Below are 21,238 nucleotides of genomic sequence, written 5' to 3'. Positions count from 1 at the left end.
CCATGAACTCTGCGTAACTTGGGCTGTTACTTCAGACATCTCATCCTGGTTAATTTTTACAGCATCTCTTGCAGACTCCAACCCCATCCAGGCCGTTCAAGATCTGAGGATTACTGACACTGGCGTAAATAGTTTGAAGCTGTCTTGGAGGAGGCTTCCTGGGGTAACTCATTATAAGATATCCTGGGTGCCATTCAATGGTAAGCATCCTGCTCTCTTAGTGAGGTGCGGTATGAGGACAGAGCACAAGGAACCCCAGGAAACAGGAGCTTAGCTCAGCTCATTCCTTTTCCCACAGATAATCGGGGTAGATGGGGACTGTAATGTCTACGGGAGCAGGTTGAAGCCCTGTAACTGAGCCAGGTTTTAGTTGCTAACAAAGATATCCATTGGATGTAGGCATAGTTGGGATTTGGGAAGTCCGAGAAGTTGTTCCCTTCCAGCAGTGTATGTGATGCCTTTGTGACCAGATCTCTCACCTGCCCATGCCTCAGTTCCCCCATATGCAAAATGAGCACATAACACTCTTCCCTGGCGAGGTCCCATAAAATATGTTGGAGGAAACTGCTGTAACAATAATTGTTAATAGCAATTACCCTGCCCTTTCTGTGTAACACTGGGGTTTTTTGAATGGCTCCTCTTAGGTGGCTTGGAAACCTCCCAGGTGGTTGCAGCAGAGACGGTCTCCTTCATGATCCCCAAACTGAAGGAGAGCACCACCTACACCATCTGCATGTCTGCAATGATCGGGGGACGGGAGGGAAGCCCCACACTCCTCACAGCCAAAACTTGTGAGTACAGAACCACTGGGTGAGGACAAGAGCATCTCCACATTAGTGCTGGGGGCTGTCTCTTGCTAGGGGCTCTGATGGGAGGTGAGGATGGAAAAAGAGCAATATTGGCTGTTAAACACTTTACTACTTCTCAGGTCCCACCAGCCAGCGTGCCAGAAAACATGCATTGGTCCTTTCTTCTTATTACTGAGAAACGTTGGGACTTTGCCTGTCTTCCCCTGCCAATAATCACCATGAGATGCTATTTTTGTGACACATTATCTTGGAATTACCTCTTTAGATTACCTCTTTAGTTACAGTATCTCGACCATTTCCAGTAGATAAAGGCAAACATCACTCATGACGCTGTGGCATCATGTGACTTGATAGATGCTGCAGAATAGGCAGATTTGGAGATCAAGTGGTGGAGAAGATGGGGGGTGTGGAGCCAGCGCTGTGGTTTCAGGGAGCACTAGCATCTGGCACAAGTGAGCAGGCAAAAACTTTGTTGCTCATCTCAACAGCTCAAATTTCACAATCAGTTTAGAGAAACACCCGGCAGTCCAGGCTGAAGGTCTGCCAACAGTTATTTGCTAAAACTCCACCATTTCCCACCAGCTGAGGACCTGATCTGATTCAGCTTTCTGGAAAACCCCTAAAGTGCTGCAGGGACTCCTTCCCCTCACCAGAAGCATGGTATTTAAGGAGGCAGAAGGTCTCCAAAGCTGTTTGCAGGCTAAAGTGTGTTTCCTGGCACACACATCTTTGCACCCTGGGGTAGATATCATCTGAGAGATTCACCAGCAGCTGGAGCTGTGGACAAGTGTAGCAGAGGTGTGCTTCATGTTCATCATTTCTATCTGGACTTTTTGCCTTTGATTTCAGTGGGGACAGGATTTGAACCTCCCAAAGGATGCATCAGCTTCCTTTCAGCTCAGGCAAGCTCTCGGTGGTAGCTTCTACCCACCCTAAGCTTTGTTTCTTTCTTCTCTAACAGTGGATTTTCCCAAAGTGACTGAGTTCACCATGCAGGAAGCTACGGAGACCAGCGTTTTGCTGACTTGGACGGCTGTTCCTGGGGTGTCCATGTACCTATTAACATGGCGTTTGTCCTCAGGTAATGTTTTTTTTGGTGGGGGAAGGAAGGATGGTTTGTAATTTGGTCTCCTCCTGTGTGAGCTGCCCTGTCACCCAGGGGGATTTGAGGATGGAGCATGGACATGTCTGGCTTGCCCTGTGGTCTGTTTGATTCACAAGTGGCAGGTATGAAACGGGAAATTTCTTTCCACCACCAGCCTTAAGTGGCTGCTGTTTCCTTCAAGTGTCGTGACTTGTGTCTCCAAGTTCTGCCCAGTTTGACCTGGGGTAAATGATGCCATCACTGATGGCACCAACGCTGTTCCTTCTTTTGAAGCCATCTGGACCCTGTTTAGCAGGAGAAGAGAGGGTTGACCCTGGGGCTTCCATACACCGTGTCCCTTCATCTCAGCTTCTTCATTTGAGTGAAAAAGAAGGGAAAAAATGGAAGCTGGCCCACTGAGGAAGCTCACAAGATGACCCATTTGGCCATTGCAAAATCCTTAGGGGAAGAAAAAGGAGACGTGAAAATTGCTTAGAAAAAAGCCTGCTGGTTGGCATTATCAGTGTCTCTTCCTCTAGAGTCACTGCCTGTCCATCAGGGATAGTTGCAGTGAACCAAAAAAAGGTTGCTTTTTGTCATCCATACAGCCTTAATTCTTCTCTGTTTAAAAGCTTTGCTATATAGTAAATAGCTTTTAAAACTTTCTTAATAATTACTCATAATTTCTAGTGTGTATTTCTTTTTCCAATTGATTTGGCCTTATGGAGTTTGCCCTTTTAAAGCACCAACTATATTATTTTTTCCTGGAGTGGGCTTAAACCTCTTTGAATATAGCAAGTTTCCTGTCATTGTTGCTTCAGCCACTAACTTTTTGCTAGGGATCAGTTCACCTTCACAAGTCAATAAAGAAAGCGGATCTGACACAATTCCCCTGCGCTCCCTGCAGTGCTTTTTGAGTTACCAAGTCTTCAGCTTTAATTTTTTTAAATTCCAAGGACATTTTGGTATTGGCAGCTTAAGACTTGCAGCGTATGTCACTCAGGATGAAGTCTCCTGTGGTAGCATCATTTTTTTGCTCTACCTATTATGGATAAGTGATCAGGGAACTGAACATTCGGTTCTCTAGGGTGATTTAAGTGATCTAATACAACTGTTCCCCTCCTGTGCCATGCTGTTAAAATATTGATCCGTCAGTATTCAAAAACCATTGGTTTCAGAGTTGTCAGGGGCTCAGAAATGGATAATACCATGTCTGACAGTCCCCCTGTGCCCTCACTCAATCGATCCTTCTGAAATAGCTTTATAACTATTGATTTAACATTCCAATCAGATGAATCTTGCCACCACATTTCAATAGTACCAACGAGATCAAATTTATGCTCATAAGTGAGTAATTCCAATTTCTCTTGTTTAATTATCCAGGCTGCCAGCATTAGTGTATAAAGGCAATTAAGAATTTTGTCTTTTTCTTTGTCTTTTGGTGCCTTGATTAATTTTCTTCTCTGCAACTTGATTTTTTTCTAAACGAGTACTCATTCGTTACCCGTTTTCCTTGCCCCCCTTTTAAGCTCGTTTAATGCCCTCCTCCCTGCTGACTGACTCTAGCCAGCCTGCCCTATAAAAGATTGGGTCCCCTTCTACACAGCTTGAGGTCGGCCCAGCTGTAGACCTCCTCTGTCCAGTCTTATACAAAACCAAACCCATGTATGTCAACGGGGCTCCATCCAGAGCCAGCCTTCCTCCCCCACGCAACAGGAAGGACCTTGGAGATGTTCAGCTGGACGTTGCCCTCCTCCCTCTTCTTTCTACTTTCTCTTGACTGTTCTTGGAGCACCAAAGTCATGGTTTTCTTATCCACCTAATCAACAGAAGCTCGTTTAATCTTGCATTTGCACCTTGAGCCTCACAGTCTTTTCTCCCTTGCAAAACGTCAGCTTCATTCTTCATAGAAAACTGTCCCCAGCAAAGGCCATCTTCCTTCTCCAAAGGTTGCAGATTTCTTCCTGCATGCGCTTGCCAGTCTTGTGCTGCGCATCCCTCCCTGGGTATGATCCAGGTACCTCCTACCTCAGTCCACCATCAAAGTCTTCTTTCTGTCCCAGAGTACGAGTGTGGTAACCATACACTATTTCTCACTGTGTGAAAGACCCATTATGTGAAACAGAGGGGTTTAGTGCTACACAATGGCATAGCTGCAAAAGGAAAAGTAGCTAAACTTGCCCATTTGGGGGTCTAGGCAGGCAGGGTGGGTGGTGGGCTGCCATAGATCGGTGTTTCAGCAGAGCTGCCAGCTTGTGTTTCCTACAGTGAATCTCTTCAGGCAAGGTAGCATGGCATCTAAACCAATTCTTGTTGTTATTTTGACTTGCCTACCCGAAGGGAGGGGAGTAGAAGAGTTTGAGTCAAACTGCAAGAGGGATTTTTTTTTTTTTTAAAGGAGCAAAACCTCCCTTCCAAAGTTTTTTTGGGGTAATTGAGAACTTCTAATGAAAATGAAACAGATTATTTACACCAATTTAATTAATTTCCATAGAAACTAAGCTTTTTTTATTTTTTAAAGGGAAAACACTATTTCAGAATGAAAAGGTGCAAGTTTTACTTTGAACAGCGTCAAAACTCATCATTCAGTATTTCCAAAATAAGACACTTATAAAGCGTCAAAACATTATTATGACATTTTCACAGATTTTTCCTATCATTATTGTAGATCAAGACTATTGTATGTGACCAAATTTCTCAAGTAAGTTTGATTCTACTTTTCAGCAAACTTTCCATTCATTAACAAAAAGTAATCCTGGTTCTATACATGCTAACCGCTGCCAACCATTGGTCTATCACAGAGCTCAGCCTCAGACACCACCTGGATGAAATGCCCTCTCTAAACACTTGTACAAATTCCCATTTTCTTTTTCTGTTCATGTACTCAAGAACTCCCTTGTCGGACACAACCAACCTTATTCATCTGGTTTAGGACCTGACCATTGCAGTTTGCAAACACGTCTTACCAAGAGCCTCTGCTCCGAAGCCCAGGACTCGTTTCATCCCCAAGCTCCTGTTTGCCAAAGGTGGTGTCGTTAGAAGATGGGATGCTTCAGACATGGGAGTTATTTTGAGTTTCTCTGGCTCCCAGTCAATGCATGTTTCTTCCTTTTTCACAGCTTCTCATCTTTCCCAGGAACTGTTATCAGCAGCTTCTAGATCCTATCGAGTGACAGGACTGAGCACCAAAGAAATGTATTTGTTTTCTATAAGACCAGTCTTTGGAGGTACGGAGGGACCAGAGACAACACTCTTCGGGCAAACAGGTATGAAGGCTGGAGTCTTATGTTGCAGTTCTACCTACGTAACTGCTACTGAGGCTAATTTCTTGGCTTCTCTACCCTTCTGATGCTTTGCTAGGTAGAGGCATCATAACTAAAAGAGGTTTAACAAACACCTTTTTTTGTTTGCCTCTTACAGTAGGACCTGACAGAGATTCACCTGCGCCAATCGCTCCAGTGACTTCTGCAAAATGGGATATGACGAGATCCCCATCCATATCTCCTAGCAATGTGGGGACCACTCTTCTTCCACTGGCCACCACCACAAAGCTACCACCAACCCTAGAGACCCCACTATCGACCACTGTAGTGTCTGCACTGCTGACAACTCTTCCTGGGCCAAGTGAGTGTGTATCCATGTGTGATTTGATGACAATGTAGCAGTAGGTCAAAACCACCAGGGACCGTGGTCTTCTCTGATCTCAGGAGCCAAAACTAGTCTTTATTCATTGAGTAGTGAGAGTGGACAATGTCAGGGAAAGGGAAGACACAAACCCCATAAAATGCAGTGAAGCGCTCAGCACTACCCTGTGGGGTGAAGGTGCTGCCGGCTCACTCACCAACTCTTGGCATCGCAAGAGATATTTGTGCTTGGGTTTGTTGTGTTGTTCTGAACACAAAGAAACATGCTTCTGCTTTAGGACCCCCCAGCTTACGGAGATCCTCTCTTCCCTCTGCAGTCTGTGGCAAGTTCAAAGCAGACATTGGGTTCCTGGTGGATGAGTCCTCGAGTATTGGCCAGAGCAATTTCAATAAAGTGAAGGATTTCCTCTTCCGGATCATTTCCTATTTCCCTAAGATTGGGCCCGAAGGGACACAGGCAAGATTTTGTTATTCTATTTCCTAAAGGTGTTTTCCTTCCAAGTGTTCGCTTTTTGCTCACCCCTGCAATGACAGCAGGCTGCTCACTCGCATGTTGTGGCTCAGAAAGGCTATGTGCTTTGCCTGAAGACATGTGTGTGTCCAACAAAGACATGAATAAAAGTCTCCTAAGTCTCAGCCTACTCATTTGGATATATTTCCATTTCTTGGTTATTTTTCCAAGAGCGAGTCATCAGGAATAAAGGAAACCCCATACCTACTGAAATGCTACCTAGGTTATGGAGCCCAGGGATGTGTCAGGTATGGATCCCTCCCTAGGACCCCGTTTCTGCCCACATCCAGACTGCTAACGGGTGGAGACCCATGTGGGGGCCCAGATGGGAGGTGCAGCACACGCCAGCAGCTGCATCCTCCAGACAAGCAGAGGACCAGATCCCCAGGCCATGCTGTGATACACCTCAAGGGCAAATGAAGCCTGCAGCATTAAGCAACAACTCAGCAAAGCCAATTGGAAGACTCAGTAGATCATTTATTTTGGGTCATTTGTGTTGAATTCATGTAATATCTGAACTAGCCCTTTGAAAGGGAGACCTGCATAGCTTACTTTCAGTTGATCAGGCAATGGGGAGCTTCTGGCACTCTTTACTTACAGGTAGTCTTGAAGGTGTAGGCACATGATGAAGTTACCCTGGGGTAACAAATAATTCTAGGGAAATGAAGACATTTTGATTTAGATGGCTATAGTATGAGCTGAGTAGCTGGCCTCCTTTTGCACTCAGTGGAGATCAAGGGTTTAATTCAGGAGGGATGGGTGCTGCCATGGGAGCGGCTGCAGCAGGAGATGCTCGCACCCAACCGTGAGCTGCCTGGAGTGCGCAGGTCTCCCAGCAGTCCTGTGCTGTATCCACCAGCCTGTGCAGAAATCTCTGATGTCCTAGAAAGTCTGAAATAGTACCTTGCCTGTGTTTAAACATATGGATTGTGCCCTATGTGCCTGCCAACTTGTTTTCAGTCTGCAAGAAACACAAACTTTTTCCACTCCTGTCGCACCGCAACTAGTTGTATTATCTAACTCAAGGCAGTTTATTGAGTGATGGCACATTTGCTGTGTGCCTGACCCCTCCACGTTTTTTAACCCTCTTTTCTTTGGCAGGTTGCTGTTGCTCAGTACAGCGAGGAGCCCAGGGCAGCCTTCCACTTCAACCAGCACCAGGACCGCAACAGCGCCCTGAAAGCCGTCAAGGGACTGCGCTATGCTGGAGGCAACACAAAAACAGGTGTGTATGGGTGAGCTGCACACATGGGGTGGACCTTCTGGACCAAGACAGAAGCTGGAGACAAGGGACAGCATTTGTCTGAGTGTTTTGAACCCATTTACCTGGTTAGAAAGTTATGGTCCAAAGTTCTTCAAAATTGGAGAATGGAGGACTGAATTTAGTTTTATTTCCGGGGATGGTCTTTCCAACTAGCCTGGTGTCCTTTATCCATGTCCTAGTTTTACTACTGGGTTTCTCTTCGTTATTTTATAACCTTGCCTGCACTTGAGGGAGGTTTTTATACCTGGCTTGGAGACAAAGCCCATGAACATTAGGTAAGGGTAGTTGATGCTGAAGCATCCTTATTGCCCACTGTATGCACATTTTAATCAGCAAATTCCAACAATTATTGCCTTGCTACCCTAACAACAAAACAATGTGCCCCATCCTATTTTCATGGTGTGTCATCACATAAAGGTCCTTAGTTCACCTCTGTTGTACAAATAACACTGAGCTAATGCTCAGCGTCTTGGAAATTCAGACACTTTTCTTATATAGTTAAAAAGCTCAGAAACAGACAGCACTTTCCACCTACTCATTCCCAGCAGGACAGTAGGGTATACCTGGTTCCCTGAAGGTACACGAGCAGTAATATTAAATTGAAGGTAGTTAGTTTTAACTTTACTCTTTTTGAATGGCCCACCTAAATGTATTCCCATCAGTCAACATAAAGGGAAGCCTTGAGGCACTCATATGTGTTAACTGAAGGCTTATATACCTTGTCCTGGCTCAGTGGTACTGGTCAGGAAGACAGAAAAATGGGGCTCATGAAAATACAAGAATTTTGATGGGACTGGTTAGGGAAAGCAGGTATGAAACGGTCAGATTGCAAATTTCTAGGTAACCTTGCCTCTAATCTTTCTTTTTATGGAGGTTGTGTCAATAGAGGCATTTTACCCCTCAAAGGAATCTTTCCATACTGCTTTGGGGCTTCTTAACCATTTCAGTTTGGGGGAGAGTTCTTTGTGAAACTTTCCTCATCTTTCTAAAGAAATTTGGAAATGAGAATTCTGTGGGGTTTTTTCCTAAAATGCAAGGAAATGCTTCAAATCTTCTGAAAGTATTTTTTTTTCCTTTCCAAAATTATCTGCTCAATTCAGCCTGAAACATTTCAGCCAGTCTGATATACTGCTGTCTTCCCTCAAAAGACATTGCCCCATGCTAGGGGGTAGTATCCATTTATGGGGCCACACTGAATGCCCTTTTTCCTCCATCTGTGGAAGGAAATCCACAGTCCCCACCCACAGACCTAACAGACAGATTTACACCATCCCTCTTCATGTTTGCCAGGTCGTGGTTTGGCCTACATGCTAAAGGAGATATTTCAGTCCTCCAGAGGGATGAGACCAGATTTCCCTCATGTCCTGGTCCTCATGACTGATGGGCGATCCCAGGATGATGTATTGCCACCAGCCAGAGTAGCCCATGCTTTGGGTAAGAGTTGCCCTATTGCGTTCCCCTGAGGCCTTGGTTCTCCATGAATTTCCAGGGGGTTGAGGGTGGTACGTTATGTGATGTGTGCACTTTGAGTTGGCTTTCTTCACTCCTTCATCCTTTCTTCTTTCTGCTCCTAGCTTGAGTGTCTTGGTTTGCTATAATTCACATGCATTGCTCCAGGTGAGTTCTCGTGTGGCTACCGAAGTACCTAATCCCAGCAGAGGCTATTAACAGGAAGATTGTGATGAGGGGTTTAGAAACTCTAATCTCAAACGTTTTTGCTTCCATTGAGTGAGTGATCTGTTTCAGGGATCCGCGTCATTGCTGTGGGTGTCTCAGGAGCTGACCCCATTGAGCTCAACAGCATCTTGCTGCAGCAGAACCTCCAGAACGTTTTCTACGTCAGCATGTTTGACGACTTCCCCCAGATCCTCCAAGAGCTGATAGAAGTCATTTGTTCTGACCCTCAGCCTTCAGGGGCCCAGCTACCATCTGGGGAGGTGAGCTGCTTCACAGCCCTTTGAATATAAGCCAGCTTGCTTGGCGCAGGTCATGCACAAGGGCAATCTTCTTTCCTGAGCAAAGTTTCAAAGCCAAGTCAGAACAGATTTAGGACGCTGAGTCCAATCCTGACCTCACTTACTGTCCAACCCTAGAGATAAGGAACAAAATCTTTGAAATCAAGGGAGTGGAACTGGGGAAGCCAGACTACAGCTTTGAAAGTTTTGTTGCATAAGGCCACTGCAGGGGCAGAGCACTTGAATGTATTATAAACTCATTGCCCTTTTCTAACTCTGGTCGATGGGTCATTGGTATGGATGTGAGTTCATCTGCAGAGTATCTCCAACAGATATTTTATGGCTGTTTCAATGAAAAGATTGGTGATATAAAAGTGCAGTGACCTCTTGAGACCTGTTGAAGGTTGGTGTTTGATGTCTGGTTCCAAAACCTGGAGGATCACTAATCTAAGCCAAACTCCATGCCGTAGGTTGCCAGACATGAAGCCGACAAGCAATTGCTATTTGGTGACACAGAGAGCAAGCCACACGTCCCTGATCCGTCATCAGCTGAACCACATATCCAAGAAGAAGAGGAGGCTTGTGGTCCCTGGTGTTTAAAGGTGAGAATTAGTTCACTGGTGTCTGTTCAGGGGATTATATTTCAAAGAAACATGTTGATCACTGCTCTGATCAGGTCACTTCTCATACCTGTGTGGTGTGCAGTAGAGTTATATCAGTGTCAAGACCTTTAACTTTGGAAACCGTGTCCATGTTTGGGGAGGTCATCCTAGAAGCTGCCATTTCAGCATGGGAAATGCAGCAGCCTCCTGTGCTCCTTCCCAGAAAACCAATAAAATGCAGGTCTTCCATAGATCCTGCTTCATATCTGCCAGCCCCATGCAGATGTCTGAGATGTTCTGTGGCATCTTAGATAGCTCTAGATTCCATGTGAGCCACTGAACAGACCACCAAGCTGCCACTGCTTCTTACTTCAGAAATAAAAATGTCGGGAGGCAAATCTACCCACTCCTCCTACCTAGCAGAAAGCCAGAGGACATGAAGAACTGTAGGACAGCCCCAGAGCCCATGTGCAGTTACTGATGTGGCTGTAGCCAGCAAGTCTGAACAGTCTATGTTAGCTTCACTGGAGAATATGAGGGTCTAGTGGACAGCTAGTCAGTGTGGTCAGCAAAGTCTGGTCATGCTTCAGTTCATAGGTAGGTGTCCACACTGGCAGAATAGCTCAGATGGTGATGTTTATGCTATGGCAGTCTAAAATTAGGTGAGATGAATGTTGTCCATGGATGGTTGAATCAGGGTCTTTATTTCATCTCTGCCAAACTCCTTTCCACGTTTTCTCCCATGGGGGAGAGGAATTGCATTGACACTACCCTGAAGTCTTGCAGATATGTAACCAAGAATATTTAGAGTCTCTCTGAGCCAAAAAGAAGATCCTGAACTGTAGGTGTAACATGGGCCAAGACTTCATGAGGCATCGATACGCTCCCTGACTGCATTTTGTCCTCACACAACTCTCTGTTCTCCATCCTGTTCTCCCAATTTCAAGACACAAGCCGGGGACACGATAAATAATGCGTGACCTCCAAGGGGCTTTAAATAGTCTGAGGATATGAACAGGTCTCCTGGATGGTCAACCTTGCTTCTTTCTTCTGTTGCATAAGCCAAGAGGTGTGCTAGTCTGTGTTTCATGGTAACTCTGGTTTTTATTTGCCATCGTTTGGCAGATAATAATTTCATTATCATTTGTTCTATTTTCCTTTTACTTTCAAGAGCTTCAGGGGCTCACCAGCTCATGGAGGCTATGACCCATACAGCTTTACTACAAAGGGAGAGAAAGGAGAGAGGGTGAGTCCACCAGCATGAACCATCCACTTGGTTAATTAATATGCAACTAAGTGATTAGAACCAAGGAAGAGATCTAGCAAAGAATCATCTTCAGATCTTTTATGTTGGTGTTTTGATATGTCCTGCTCCATGCTGGCTTTGAAAATCAGGCAAAAGGGAACTGGCGCATGTGTGTGTGTGTGTGCTGGCAATTGGGGATTCCCTCAAGCGGTACAGAAGGCTAGTGCTGCATTAAACTGTTTGGGTTTGCAGGTCTGGGGCCATAACCTGCATGCTGTTACTTTCCATATGTTTAGGGTCTACCTGGGAAGGACGGCATTCCTGGGCTGCCGGGCAGACCGGGGCGGACAGGTCCTCCTGGTCCCCCTGGACTCATGGTAAGTATTTGTTTTAACAAACCTTGTCAAAGTGCCATTTAAGAGAAGAGTGAGCATGGCTCTCAAATCTCTCTCTCTCTGCTGTTTTGCAGGGTCTCCCTGGCATCCAAGGAGATATTGTAAGTATTTTGAATGCAGCAAAGATCATCAATACAGTAGGACCCTAAAACTTTGCTTTTCAAGCCTTTCAAAGGCCAGTTGCGCTGAGCAGGACAGGAGATCCAAGTGAACCATTTTGCCTTTATGAGGGGCTATTGCTGTCGCCGAATAGCTCCAAACAGGTTTCCTTCTGTTCAGAGATCTGGCAAATAATGCAATACAACATGGGCACATTTCTGGCCAAGTAACCCTCAATGAACCAGAGCTGTCCAGAAAAAGGCCAAGGACTATGAACTCTGCCTTCAGCCATATATATGCATATATATAAGGACCTGGGGGTGCTGGTTGACAGCCGGCTGAACATGAGCCGGCAGTGTGCCCAGGCGGCCAAGAAGGCCAATGGCATCCTGGCCTGTATCAGCAATAGTGTGGCCAGCAGGAGTAGGGAAGTGATCGTGCCCCTGTACCCGGCACTGGTGAGGCCGCACCTCGAATACTGTGTTCAGTTTTGGGCCCCTCACTACAAGAAGGACGTCGAGGTGCTGGAGCGTGTCCAGAGAAGGGCAACGAGGCTGGTGAGGGGTCTGGAGCACAAGTCTGATGAGGAGCGGCTGAGGGAACTGGGGTTGTTTAGCCTGGAGAAAAGGAGGCTGAGGGGAGACCTCATCGCTCTCTACAACTACCTGAAAGGAGGTTGTAGCGAGGGGGGTGTCAGTCTCTTCTCCCAAGTAACAAGTGATGGGATGAGAGGAAACGGCCTCAAGTTGCGCCAGGGGAAGTTTAGATTGGACATGAGGAAAAATTTCTTCACCGAAAGGGTTGTCAGGCATTGGAACAGGCTGCCCAGGGAAGTGGTGGAGTCCCCATCTCCGGAGGTATTTGAAAAGATGTGTAGATGTGGTGCTTAGGGACATGGTTTAGTGGTGGACTTGGCAGTGCTAGGTTAATGGTTGGACTCAATTATCCTTTAAGGTCCTTTAGGAGCCTTTAAGGTCTTTTCCAACCCAAACAATTCTATGATTCTATTCTACGATTCTATGATGTATCAGTCCTACCGCATCACCAGCAGCATCATTTGCTCACAGACTTCCCATACACAAATTGTTCACACAACAGTACATAGCATTTCTTGGAAAACAGGCATCTAGCTAGACCAGCCAAACCTCATGTGCCCTTGTTTTGCTGTACTAATTGCTCCATGCTGTTGATGTCTTTGGTGATGGCACAGCTTTGCACACTAGATCAGCAGTCACAAACGTCCCTCCCCTGCTTTTACCAGGGCTTTATTAGTAGACAACTGTGTTTGACCAGCTAAATCACCCTTGGCTCCGAGGGCTAGATTGACAAGGGGCTGGTACCAGGTTGCCCAGGTCATTTAAGCTGCCCTAGAATTTCCAAGGCAACCATGCAGGGCTGATAAAATATGGGACTTGATGGACACTTCTGAAGTGAGAGCTGGAGGCCAGGCAGGTATCAGAGAGCATCACGAATGGCAGAAGACACCAGTGCATGTGTAATGGAACTGAGCCCCTGGCCTCTGTTGGCTGCAATGCGGTATAAACAGCCAGCTGTTGTGCAGAAACATTTCAGTGGCACCATCTTGAACTTAACTCCATCTTTTGGGCTCGATTCAGTTGCTTAAAGAGTCCTCTCGTGTCATTTGAGATGCCCGGTTATCCCACCTATCCTCCAGCTGATGCTCCAGAAGGACACAGGTCTCCCATAAATTCTGCATCATGTCTGCCAGCCCTGTGCCTTGGGTACCTGGGGATATCTCAGATATCCCAGGACACCCATGTTTCGGCATCTGGATCAAACTTCCAGTGTCTGTGATAAGGTAGCACCTATAGCAAAGGTTGTGATGTTTGTGAGACGTGGTTTCCATGGATCACAGGGGTCCAACACAAACCACTGCAGCCACTGAATGCCCGTTCTGACTCGTTTACCTTCTCCTGGTGGATTAAATAAGCAGCAACTCCTCATTCCTCACAGCTTCCCATGGTGCTTGAATGTACTACACTGTCACTACATCAGGTGTCCATCCTACATGCACCCATCACTAGAGAGGGACATATAACACACCCACGGATGACACATATCTATTTCTCATCAATGTTGGGACCAAAATCCACTTCTAGGAAGCTATTTTCATGACCACTTTAAAAGTGAATGAAATTTTATTAGAGACAGGTCTGTAACTTGAACATCCCACAATGATGGTCTTGCGGGTGCTTTGCTGTTTAATGCTGCAGGGTTTATTTTTAATTCCAGGGATCTCCTGGCTATCCTGGACCAGTGGGGCCAAAAGGAGACAGGGTGAGTTTCATTCCTGGGTTTCATTGGGCAAAAGCTATTGTGTTGCTCTGATCTCTAATTTCTAAGCATTTGTGCAGTGATCTTTGGTGAAAATGAACTTCTGAGCTATATGTAACTAGCCCTACACTGCTAGTCTTCAGCTTGGGGAGTTGTCCTTCAGCTTTGCTAGGAAGAATCTAACATCTTTATGGAGAAAAGTGCTCAGTCCTTATCACAGGCCCTTGGCACATTTCAGTTGGTTATTTGCAGAAGGAGGTATTGCTTGGTTGGCTCATTCTGCCTTTCTGAGTTTCCACTGTGAACAAGCCTGTTGGCATACATTTAGGACACAAAAAGGTAAGGCTTCAAGATCAGTTGTGGGCAGATCCCAGGAGCAGTTGTCCTGTCCCTCCCCCATCCCCCAATGCACATTCCTCCTCCTTTGCATCCACCTGAGCTGTCTGTATGGCTACAGATCAGGGAGTGGATCCTGCTGAAAACCAACCTCCTTTTTTTCCCTGGGATTAATTTTCTGCCATGCCAGTAAGCAGAGCTCATGTCATGGCCATGTGGTTTCTGGTACCTCTGCAAAAGAGTTGCTGCAAGCAGGTGGTTTGGGTTTGCAGCGTAGGAAGGGGCTGTTTGGTTTTAAAGTCACTTACACTGATCATGAAATTGCCCCTAAATTATGAAACTGCTCCATTGCACCTGGACCTCCCAATGCAGCTAAGCACGAGTCTTCCTCCCCTTGTGTGCAGGGTGAACCAGGCTATGTCCTGGGAGGAGTGGAGGTGATTCCCGGCCGAAATGGACAGCCTGGCCCCCCTGTGAGTATCATACCCCAGGTGTGGTGGACCCTTCAGCCTCTCAAGAGCGGGCAGAGAAGCGAAGGGAGCTGGGAGGGAGCCCACGTCCCTCCCTCTCCTTGTTTTCGTTGTTGCAGGGACAGAAAGGGCAGCCAGGGGTTCCTGGGGTAGCAGGACCACCAGGTTTACCAGGGCCACAGGGGCCACCAGGGATCTCCATCAAGGTAAGCATGGTTATTTGAAGCATGGTTCTGTGATGCTGCACCACAGAAAGAGGAGACCTGGCATAGTCCAGGGTCCCTGGATACTCTGTTCATTCAAGGGTCCTGGGAACACACATTTCTTCTCTTCATCATGGGATTCTCCCATTGAAGCATAAAAGGAGGAACTCTGCAAAATGTTCCCATCATCAGGGCCTTGCTGTTCAACACAGGGGGAACTGATGACGGAGCTTGAAAAGGTTACGGTCAGCCTTGTCTGACATGGGACCAGATTCAGTGGCCACTAAGACTTTTGAGCTCCAGGTCCCTAGGAAGGTTGTTTGGTGGCTGGACTGAAATACCCAGGATCACTTGCGCTGTGCACAGCCAAAACTGGACTGGTGGTTGTCACCAAATGTCTCCTTGCACTGAGGGTAGGTCAAAAAGTCTCAGCAGAGATCAAGAGACCTAAACTCCCCTCCTCTACCCTAAGGGAGGGTTGTCAGATTTTGCAGGTTGAGGTGTCTGGAGCATGCAAGATAGCAGACACCTCTACTAAAGCTCTGTGTTCTCTTGGGGGTGGGAGTTTTAGTCTCTGGGCTTGTCAGCCTGCAGGAGCTTTTTGCTGGGACTAAGTTTAGAGAGGACCCCCTCTCTAAATTACCACCCCATGGTAATTCTCCTTGTCTTTTGTGTTTCAGGGTGAACCAGGGGATTCAGGTATCAGGGTAAGTACCCGAGATTGGCTTTCACTTTTGCATGTGATGAGAAGCCTTTTTTAAAAATTATTTCTAAGCTGCCCGATAGGCTCTGGTTTCCATACTTACCAGAGGTCCTTTTGGGTCTTGGTGGATTGCTGGGACACGCAGTAAGACTGTCCTGTGCTTCATGCAGGGCCCTCGTGGGAGGAACGGCCTCAAGGGTGACAGAGGAGGCGTGGGAGAGCCGGTGAGTGGTCCACCGATGGCCAGTTGCTAAAGAAGAGCTGCCAGCCAGGGTGGGAAAGGGCTCTTGGCCTCGGGATGCCCTCTGCCACCTGGGGTGGTTGTAGAGGGACAATGTCTACTGCCAGTTCTCATCAGTTGCCACTGCTGATGAAGGCTGGCAGATTAAGCAGGGCCAATTAAGCATTTCTCACTTTGTCAGCTTCATCCTGTTGACCCGTCACTCGGGAATCGCCAAAAGGGAAATGTTGGAAACCCAGTAAAGACATGAGATAACAGTCTTTTGTTTTGCCAAAAGCAAGGACATGCCTCACGGCACAGAGCAAAGCTGTGAGAGGTGCATCCGTCCTGTGGATGTGCTCACCGTGATGATAAACTCTGTGGTGTAGCCAATTGTTTTGGCAGTTGATAACAAATGTCGCCTGATGAAGGCTACTCCAAAGTGGCAGTGATTCACCCTTGAGCCCCCATTGTCTCCACCACCCATGGAGCAGCTGAGTGTAACCCTGCTCCTTCCTACATCCCACCCCCTGGTCTCAGGAGGATGGAGGAGAACTGGGGCAGGTCCAGAGGAGGGCAAGAAGGTGGATCAAAAGTGTGGGACAGCAAATGGACCGAGCTGGCAGCAGATTCGAGACAAACAAATGGAGGTGGTTCTTCACAGAAGTCCCACAAGGATGTTTGGGGTGTAGGAAGTTTGAGTTCAAGGGGAGATAAGAGAAGAAAAAAAAGTCCATGGAGGACTACTAGGAATAAAAGAAATCATGTTTGGTTTGGGAAGTCCCTGCATTACAAATGACTCAAACCTGAAAGATTACTCAGGGGCTATACGTATGTCCTGTTCTTGCATCCTTCCCAAGGTGCCTGTTACTGTCCATCATTATATACAGGTGCTTTTTTGTTACCTTTGCCATACTGCAGAGCTATATTCCACAGACCAGCCATTTCCATACGTCGTATGTCAGTCTTCACCATTTCTACACCAGCAGCATTAATACGGTCACACTTATAGCAACACAGCCAGGAAGAGCCACTGGAGGAGGCAGCCACTGCCACATCGACATGGGTACCCAGCCTCTGTCTTCCCATGTAACAAGCAAACACATCTCTGTTTTCCCTTACTGAGTAAAGCCAGTGATCCATAGCTTATTTGTGGGGGAAAAAAGGAAATTTGAGAACACATAAACATCTCTAGAAATCCTCAGTTGCAAAGGAGCCGGGCACATCAGGATATACATTTCTCTGTTTGTGTTTCTGCAGGCTTAAAAATTAACCTTTTCTTTAGAATGATTGGTAACAAACAGTTTAGAAGAAAAAGATTTGATGATGTATCTTCCTTTTCAGGGGAAACCTGGCTTGCCAGGCCCTGTAGGGCTAGATGGTGTTCCTGGACTGCCTGGACCAAGGGGAGAAAAGGTCATTACTCATATCAGATGCTTACAGGATCCATCGGCCCAAGGGGGAGATGAGAATAGCTGAGACAAAGTAATAGTAGGGTAGACAGTGCAAATAAAGTGGAGGCACATTGGGATTTCCCCCCATTCCCCTCTACTCCCTGCTTGTACAGGTTTGAGTTTGTACATGGTAGAATAGATGCCCCGTCTCCATCCAAGCCCTTGTTTTTCTCACAGTCCTCGTGTTTCCTCGTGTTTTTTCAGGGGGTGATGGGACCTCCAGGAGTACCAGGACCAAAGGTGGGTACTGAAATGCTGAACCTGAGTCCCTGTGCCTGGTACTCAGGTGCCAAGGAAAGCATCTAGCTCTAAGCATCATCATCGGCTGTGGGAGTAATGACTCGTTACTCAAAAGCAATGAAAGGAAATAATTTTACACGTCGGCAGTCACTGGCCTGTGGAAGTCATTGCTGCAGGGTGCTGCAGAGACCTGGAATGGTAGCTAGATGTGGTAGTTCAGTAAAATAATAAATGGCACTTTTGTGGCCAGCGAGACTCTGCAGAACTGTAGTAGTTCACATTAAATGTGTTTTGGGAGGAAGGTGTAAGGAGCAGATTGTCTCACATCTGCATTTTGGACACCTTCCTCTGAACCATCCAGGCCCAGATTCATTCCCACGTTTCCAGTAGAGAAAGACCAGCCCTGTGAGAGGTGATACAGCCCATCCTGAAATTTGAGTTTTCTTCTGGAAATGCCCATCCTTTTCCAACTGTTGGGGGAAAAGGAAACCTTGACAAATTCTCTCACCTTGCTTAAGAGCCTGGGGTCATGGGGAGGAAAGATTTTGGTGTCCTGGTACTGCCAGAGGAAAAGTACAAATGTAGCTCCAGTCCAAATCTGGCAACTCTGCCATGAACCCAGGGAAGATGATGCATGGCAAGGACTGGTCAGGAAGCGACTCATGGCAGGCAGGAAGATTTTCTTGCAGACTGCTGCCTATGTCCCAGCTCTCACTACTCATGGAGATGTGGGGGTTCAACTTCAGGGCTTCTCCGTGTGACAAAATACCTGGAAAGCTGCAGGTGCAGAAGGAATCAGCTGATCTTGGCATGTACAGGGACGATTGCTGTAGGAGGGAGGAGACTTTCTCCTGAGCCAGGAGAAATGCCTCTCAATTCAGGTTTGAGTGGATGTTTGCCTCTTCTTGAAGCACCTGGCTTGAGCTCGTGTTGAAGTTTGACACTGGAGAGTCAGGAAGTCTGAATTTTCCCTGGTATGGGGAGTGTCAGGCGTGGGTTTAGGTGGTACGTAAGGCAACTCAGCATGGTCCCAGTTTGTTACGGCTCTTGGAGGGGCAACCACTTAGGATTGGGTTGTATGGCTCTCTGCACGCCCCCTTCTCCAGGTCACTCAGGATATACTCTTTGAGTTACTGCTGATGGCCAAATGGATCCGAGTCACTGATTTATTTCACGTCCGTTAAGCTCAAAAAATGTCCATGTTGACCCCAAAATAAGTTATTTTCATACTTCCAGGAGAGGTGGAAAATGAAGAAAAAAATAATATCCAAGAAAATGTTTCATTCAGCCCGAAACAAAGTGGTTTGCTTCCCTTTGCAGTGGTGCTTTTTTATTTCATAAAATAGAAGAGGATTTTAAATCTGTAAAGTCTTTGCAAGTGCTAACGGCCAGTTTGCTGCTTATGTCTTGCTCTTCACAAGAGCAAAGACCTCCTTGAATTGCCCAGTCCTGATCCACGCAAGTATGGGTCTGTGGCTGGGTGTTTCATGGACTGCCCATGCAAAGCAATGGGGAGAAAGAGCAAAATTTGGCAGGGTGCTCACTGGTGAGGTAATTGTTGACGCTGCTCCTGAGCTCTTTCTGAGTTGCCAGCGGAAGGTGCAGGAGGCAATCACAGCTGCTCATTTTCGTTTAGGGTGAACCAGGACCACCTGGGGAAGAAGAACCGATTGGGCCAAGGGTGTGCCTCTAAATTAATCAAATCAGAATGAAGGTTGAACGATGAAGATAAAAAACCAATATGTAAATATAGAGCCCACAGTAATTGGGCCCTGGACCAATATCTCACCTTGCTCCTCCTGGTTATGCTCAGCCTCTGAGCTAAGCCTGGACCCACCCCGCAACCCCAGACCTGCACGTTATCTATGCTGTAAATGCTCAACTTTTCCAAGAGACCGTCTCATCTTCAGCTCTCAAGCTCCTTGGAAGGAAACAGTCTAATCAAGCTCAGGGTTGTCCATATATACGTATAGTAATATATGTATATTATATTATATAATAGATGATTATGATATAACTATATAGTAATTATATCATAGAATCATAGAATCATAGAATCATTAAGGTTGGAAAAGACCTCTAAGATCATCGAGTCCAACCGTCAACCAAACAATATATATTATAATATGCATGCAACTTAATATTAGGCATTATATATAAAGTATATAAAGTAATATATTTGATGATACAAGCTATCTTAATATATTATTGATACTATACAGGTAATTAATATGCGATATACAATGTATAAATGCATGGACTATGTATATAACATATGCTATATACTATATATGTATGACATATATGTAAAAATCTTCATTTTTTTCTTTACTTTTTTATTTGCTTTTCCCCCTGCTTTCATAGTCTCCCGTGGAGGGAACATGCTCAGCATGCCCTTCTGCAGCGTGCGAGCCTCCAGGCTCATCCTGCTCTGCCAGTGAGGCCCTGTCTTAACTAAAGCATCTTCTGTTTTCCAGGGTAACAAAGGGCAAGGTGGTGTTAAAGGGGAAAAGGCGAGACTGGCCAGCACTGGAGCGCAGAGTAGGAGGGGAAGAAGCGCTGGCTCTGTTTTCGGGCTCAGGACAGAGCAGTTGAGGTATCTGGCTGGAGATCCAGAAGGAGGGAATTTGAAGTCCCCCCAAAGGCTTCTCCCAGTCTGGTCAGATGTAACAGGGCCACGTAGCTACACGGCACAAGGTTCGGGAGCTCACTGCTGCTGAAGGAGCTCTCGTGCATGGGATAGACCTTGCGCCAATGGTAAATCCTGGGGACAGTCTGCGGCTAGCAAACACCGACAAACAAACCTCGAATACTCTTTGCCAGTCCATACTGAGTATTCACAGGTTGCTTTTATTTAGCCATATTTCAGGTTTGCTGTTTTTACAGCTCCCCCAGCTGCACTTGTTCTGCACATACATTTGATTATAACCTCAAAGATCAAGAGACGGCAGCATTTTTTCCTAAGGATAGCTACGGTAGTGAAAAATGGAAATAGGCTGTCAGTCTTCCTCGAGGCAGTGCACCTTGCAGGAGCAAGGCCCTGCAAGCACAGTGGGTACCTGTACTTGCAGCTTCCAGCTCTGAGCAGAGTCCTGGGGCTGGGTTAGGCAAAACACTGACCTGGTCTGGTAGCTCCCATGCATCTCACGGCTGTCTTCATACCTTTTCTTGCTTGCAAAGGCCCATCTTTGATAGCTTTACCCGGGATGAGAGCTTGCTGCTCTGCACGTGGTCTCCTGGTGTATGGCAACCAGGTGTGCTAGAGATAGGCATGGGGATCTCCATCTCTCACCCAAGAGCCCTTATAGCTGTCTGGCAGAGGTCATAGAATAGAATCATAGAATCATTAAGGCTGGAAAAGACCTCTAAGATCATCGAGTCCAACCGTCAACCCAACACCACCATGCCCACTAAACCAGGTCCCTAAGGTGTCTTGTAGTTAGTGAAAAATTGGGCTGAAGAGCTTCCTCCTTCCCTCCCTCTGGTTGGGAGCTTCTCACTGCAGCAGGGACTGAAAGTGCTGAATCTGTTTTCAGTTTGGTGGAAATTCTCTTTTGATGTCTTACAGGGACTCCCAGGACCTCCAGGGGAGAAGGGAGACCAAGTAAGTCAAATAGTAAGAGAATAACATGTTTGACTACCTCAGGTGAAGGTTTCCTGACTTTCCCCAGCTTGTGCCATGTGTGCAGCTCTTGCAAGCGCAGTTGA

At 46.5% G+C, this 21,238-nt stretch overlaps 1 protein-coding gene across 1 annotated transcript in view; it reads left to right on the top strand.

Annotated features, from left to right (window-relative positions):
* Positions 1-21,238, top strand: part of LOC143163974 (uncharacterized) — a 135,867-nt gene that overhangs the window by 52,171 nt on the left and 62,458 nt on the right. The window contains exons 17-36 of the mRNA XM_076345973.1: positions 63-200; positions 645-791; positions 1,771-1,890; positions 5,013-5,159; positions 5,314-5,517; positions 5,855-5,994; positions 7,150-7,273; positions 8,603-8,746; positions 9,059-9,249; positions 9,738-9,869; positions 11,041-11,115; positions 11,412-11,492; positions 11,585-11,611; positions 13,863-13,907; positions 14,645-14,713; positions 14,830-14,916; positions 15,594-15,620; positions 15,787-15,840; positions 17,495-17,530; positions 21,099-21,134. Coding sequence (XP_076202088.1) covers positions 63-200; positions 645-791; positions 1,771-1,890; positions 5,013-5,159; positions 5,314-5,517; positions 5,855-5,994; positions 7,150-7,273; positions 8,603-8,746; positions 9,059-9,249; positions 9,738-9,869; positions 11,041-11,115; positions 11,412-11,492; positions 11,585-11,611; positions 13,863-13,907; positions 14,645-14,713; positions 14,830-14,916; positions 15,594-15,620; positions 15,787-15,840; positions 17,495-17,530; positions 21,099-21,134 — 2,024 coding nt within the window. The remainder of the gene's footprint in view (positions 1-62; positions 201-644; positions 792-1,770; positions 1,891-5,012; positions 5,160-5,313; positions 5,518-5,854; positions 5,995-7,149; positions 7,274-8,602; positions 8,747-9,058; positions 9,250-9,737; positions 9,870-11,040; positions 11,116-11,411; positions 11,493-11,584; positions 11,612-13,862; positions 13,908-14,644; positions 14,714-14,829; positions 14,917-15,593; positions 15,621-15,786; positions 15,841-17,494; positions 17,531-21,098; positions 21,135-21,238) is intronic.

This window comes from Aptenodytes patagonicus, chromosome 1, assembly GCF_965638725.1.
Source record: "Aptenodytes patagonicus chromosome 1, bAptPat1.pri.cur, whole genome shotgun sequence".
NCBI lineage: Eukaryota > Metazoa > Chordata > Aves > Sphenisciformes > Spheniscidae > Aptenodytes > Aptenodytes patagonicus.
This window is presented reverse-complemented; position numbering and strand designations above follow the sequence as displayed.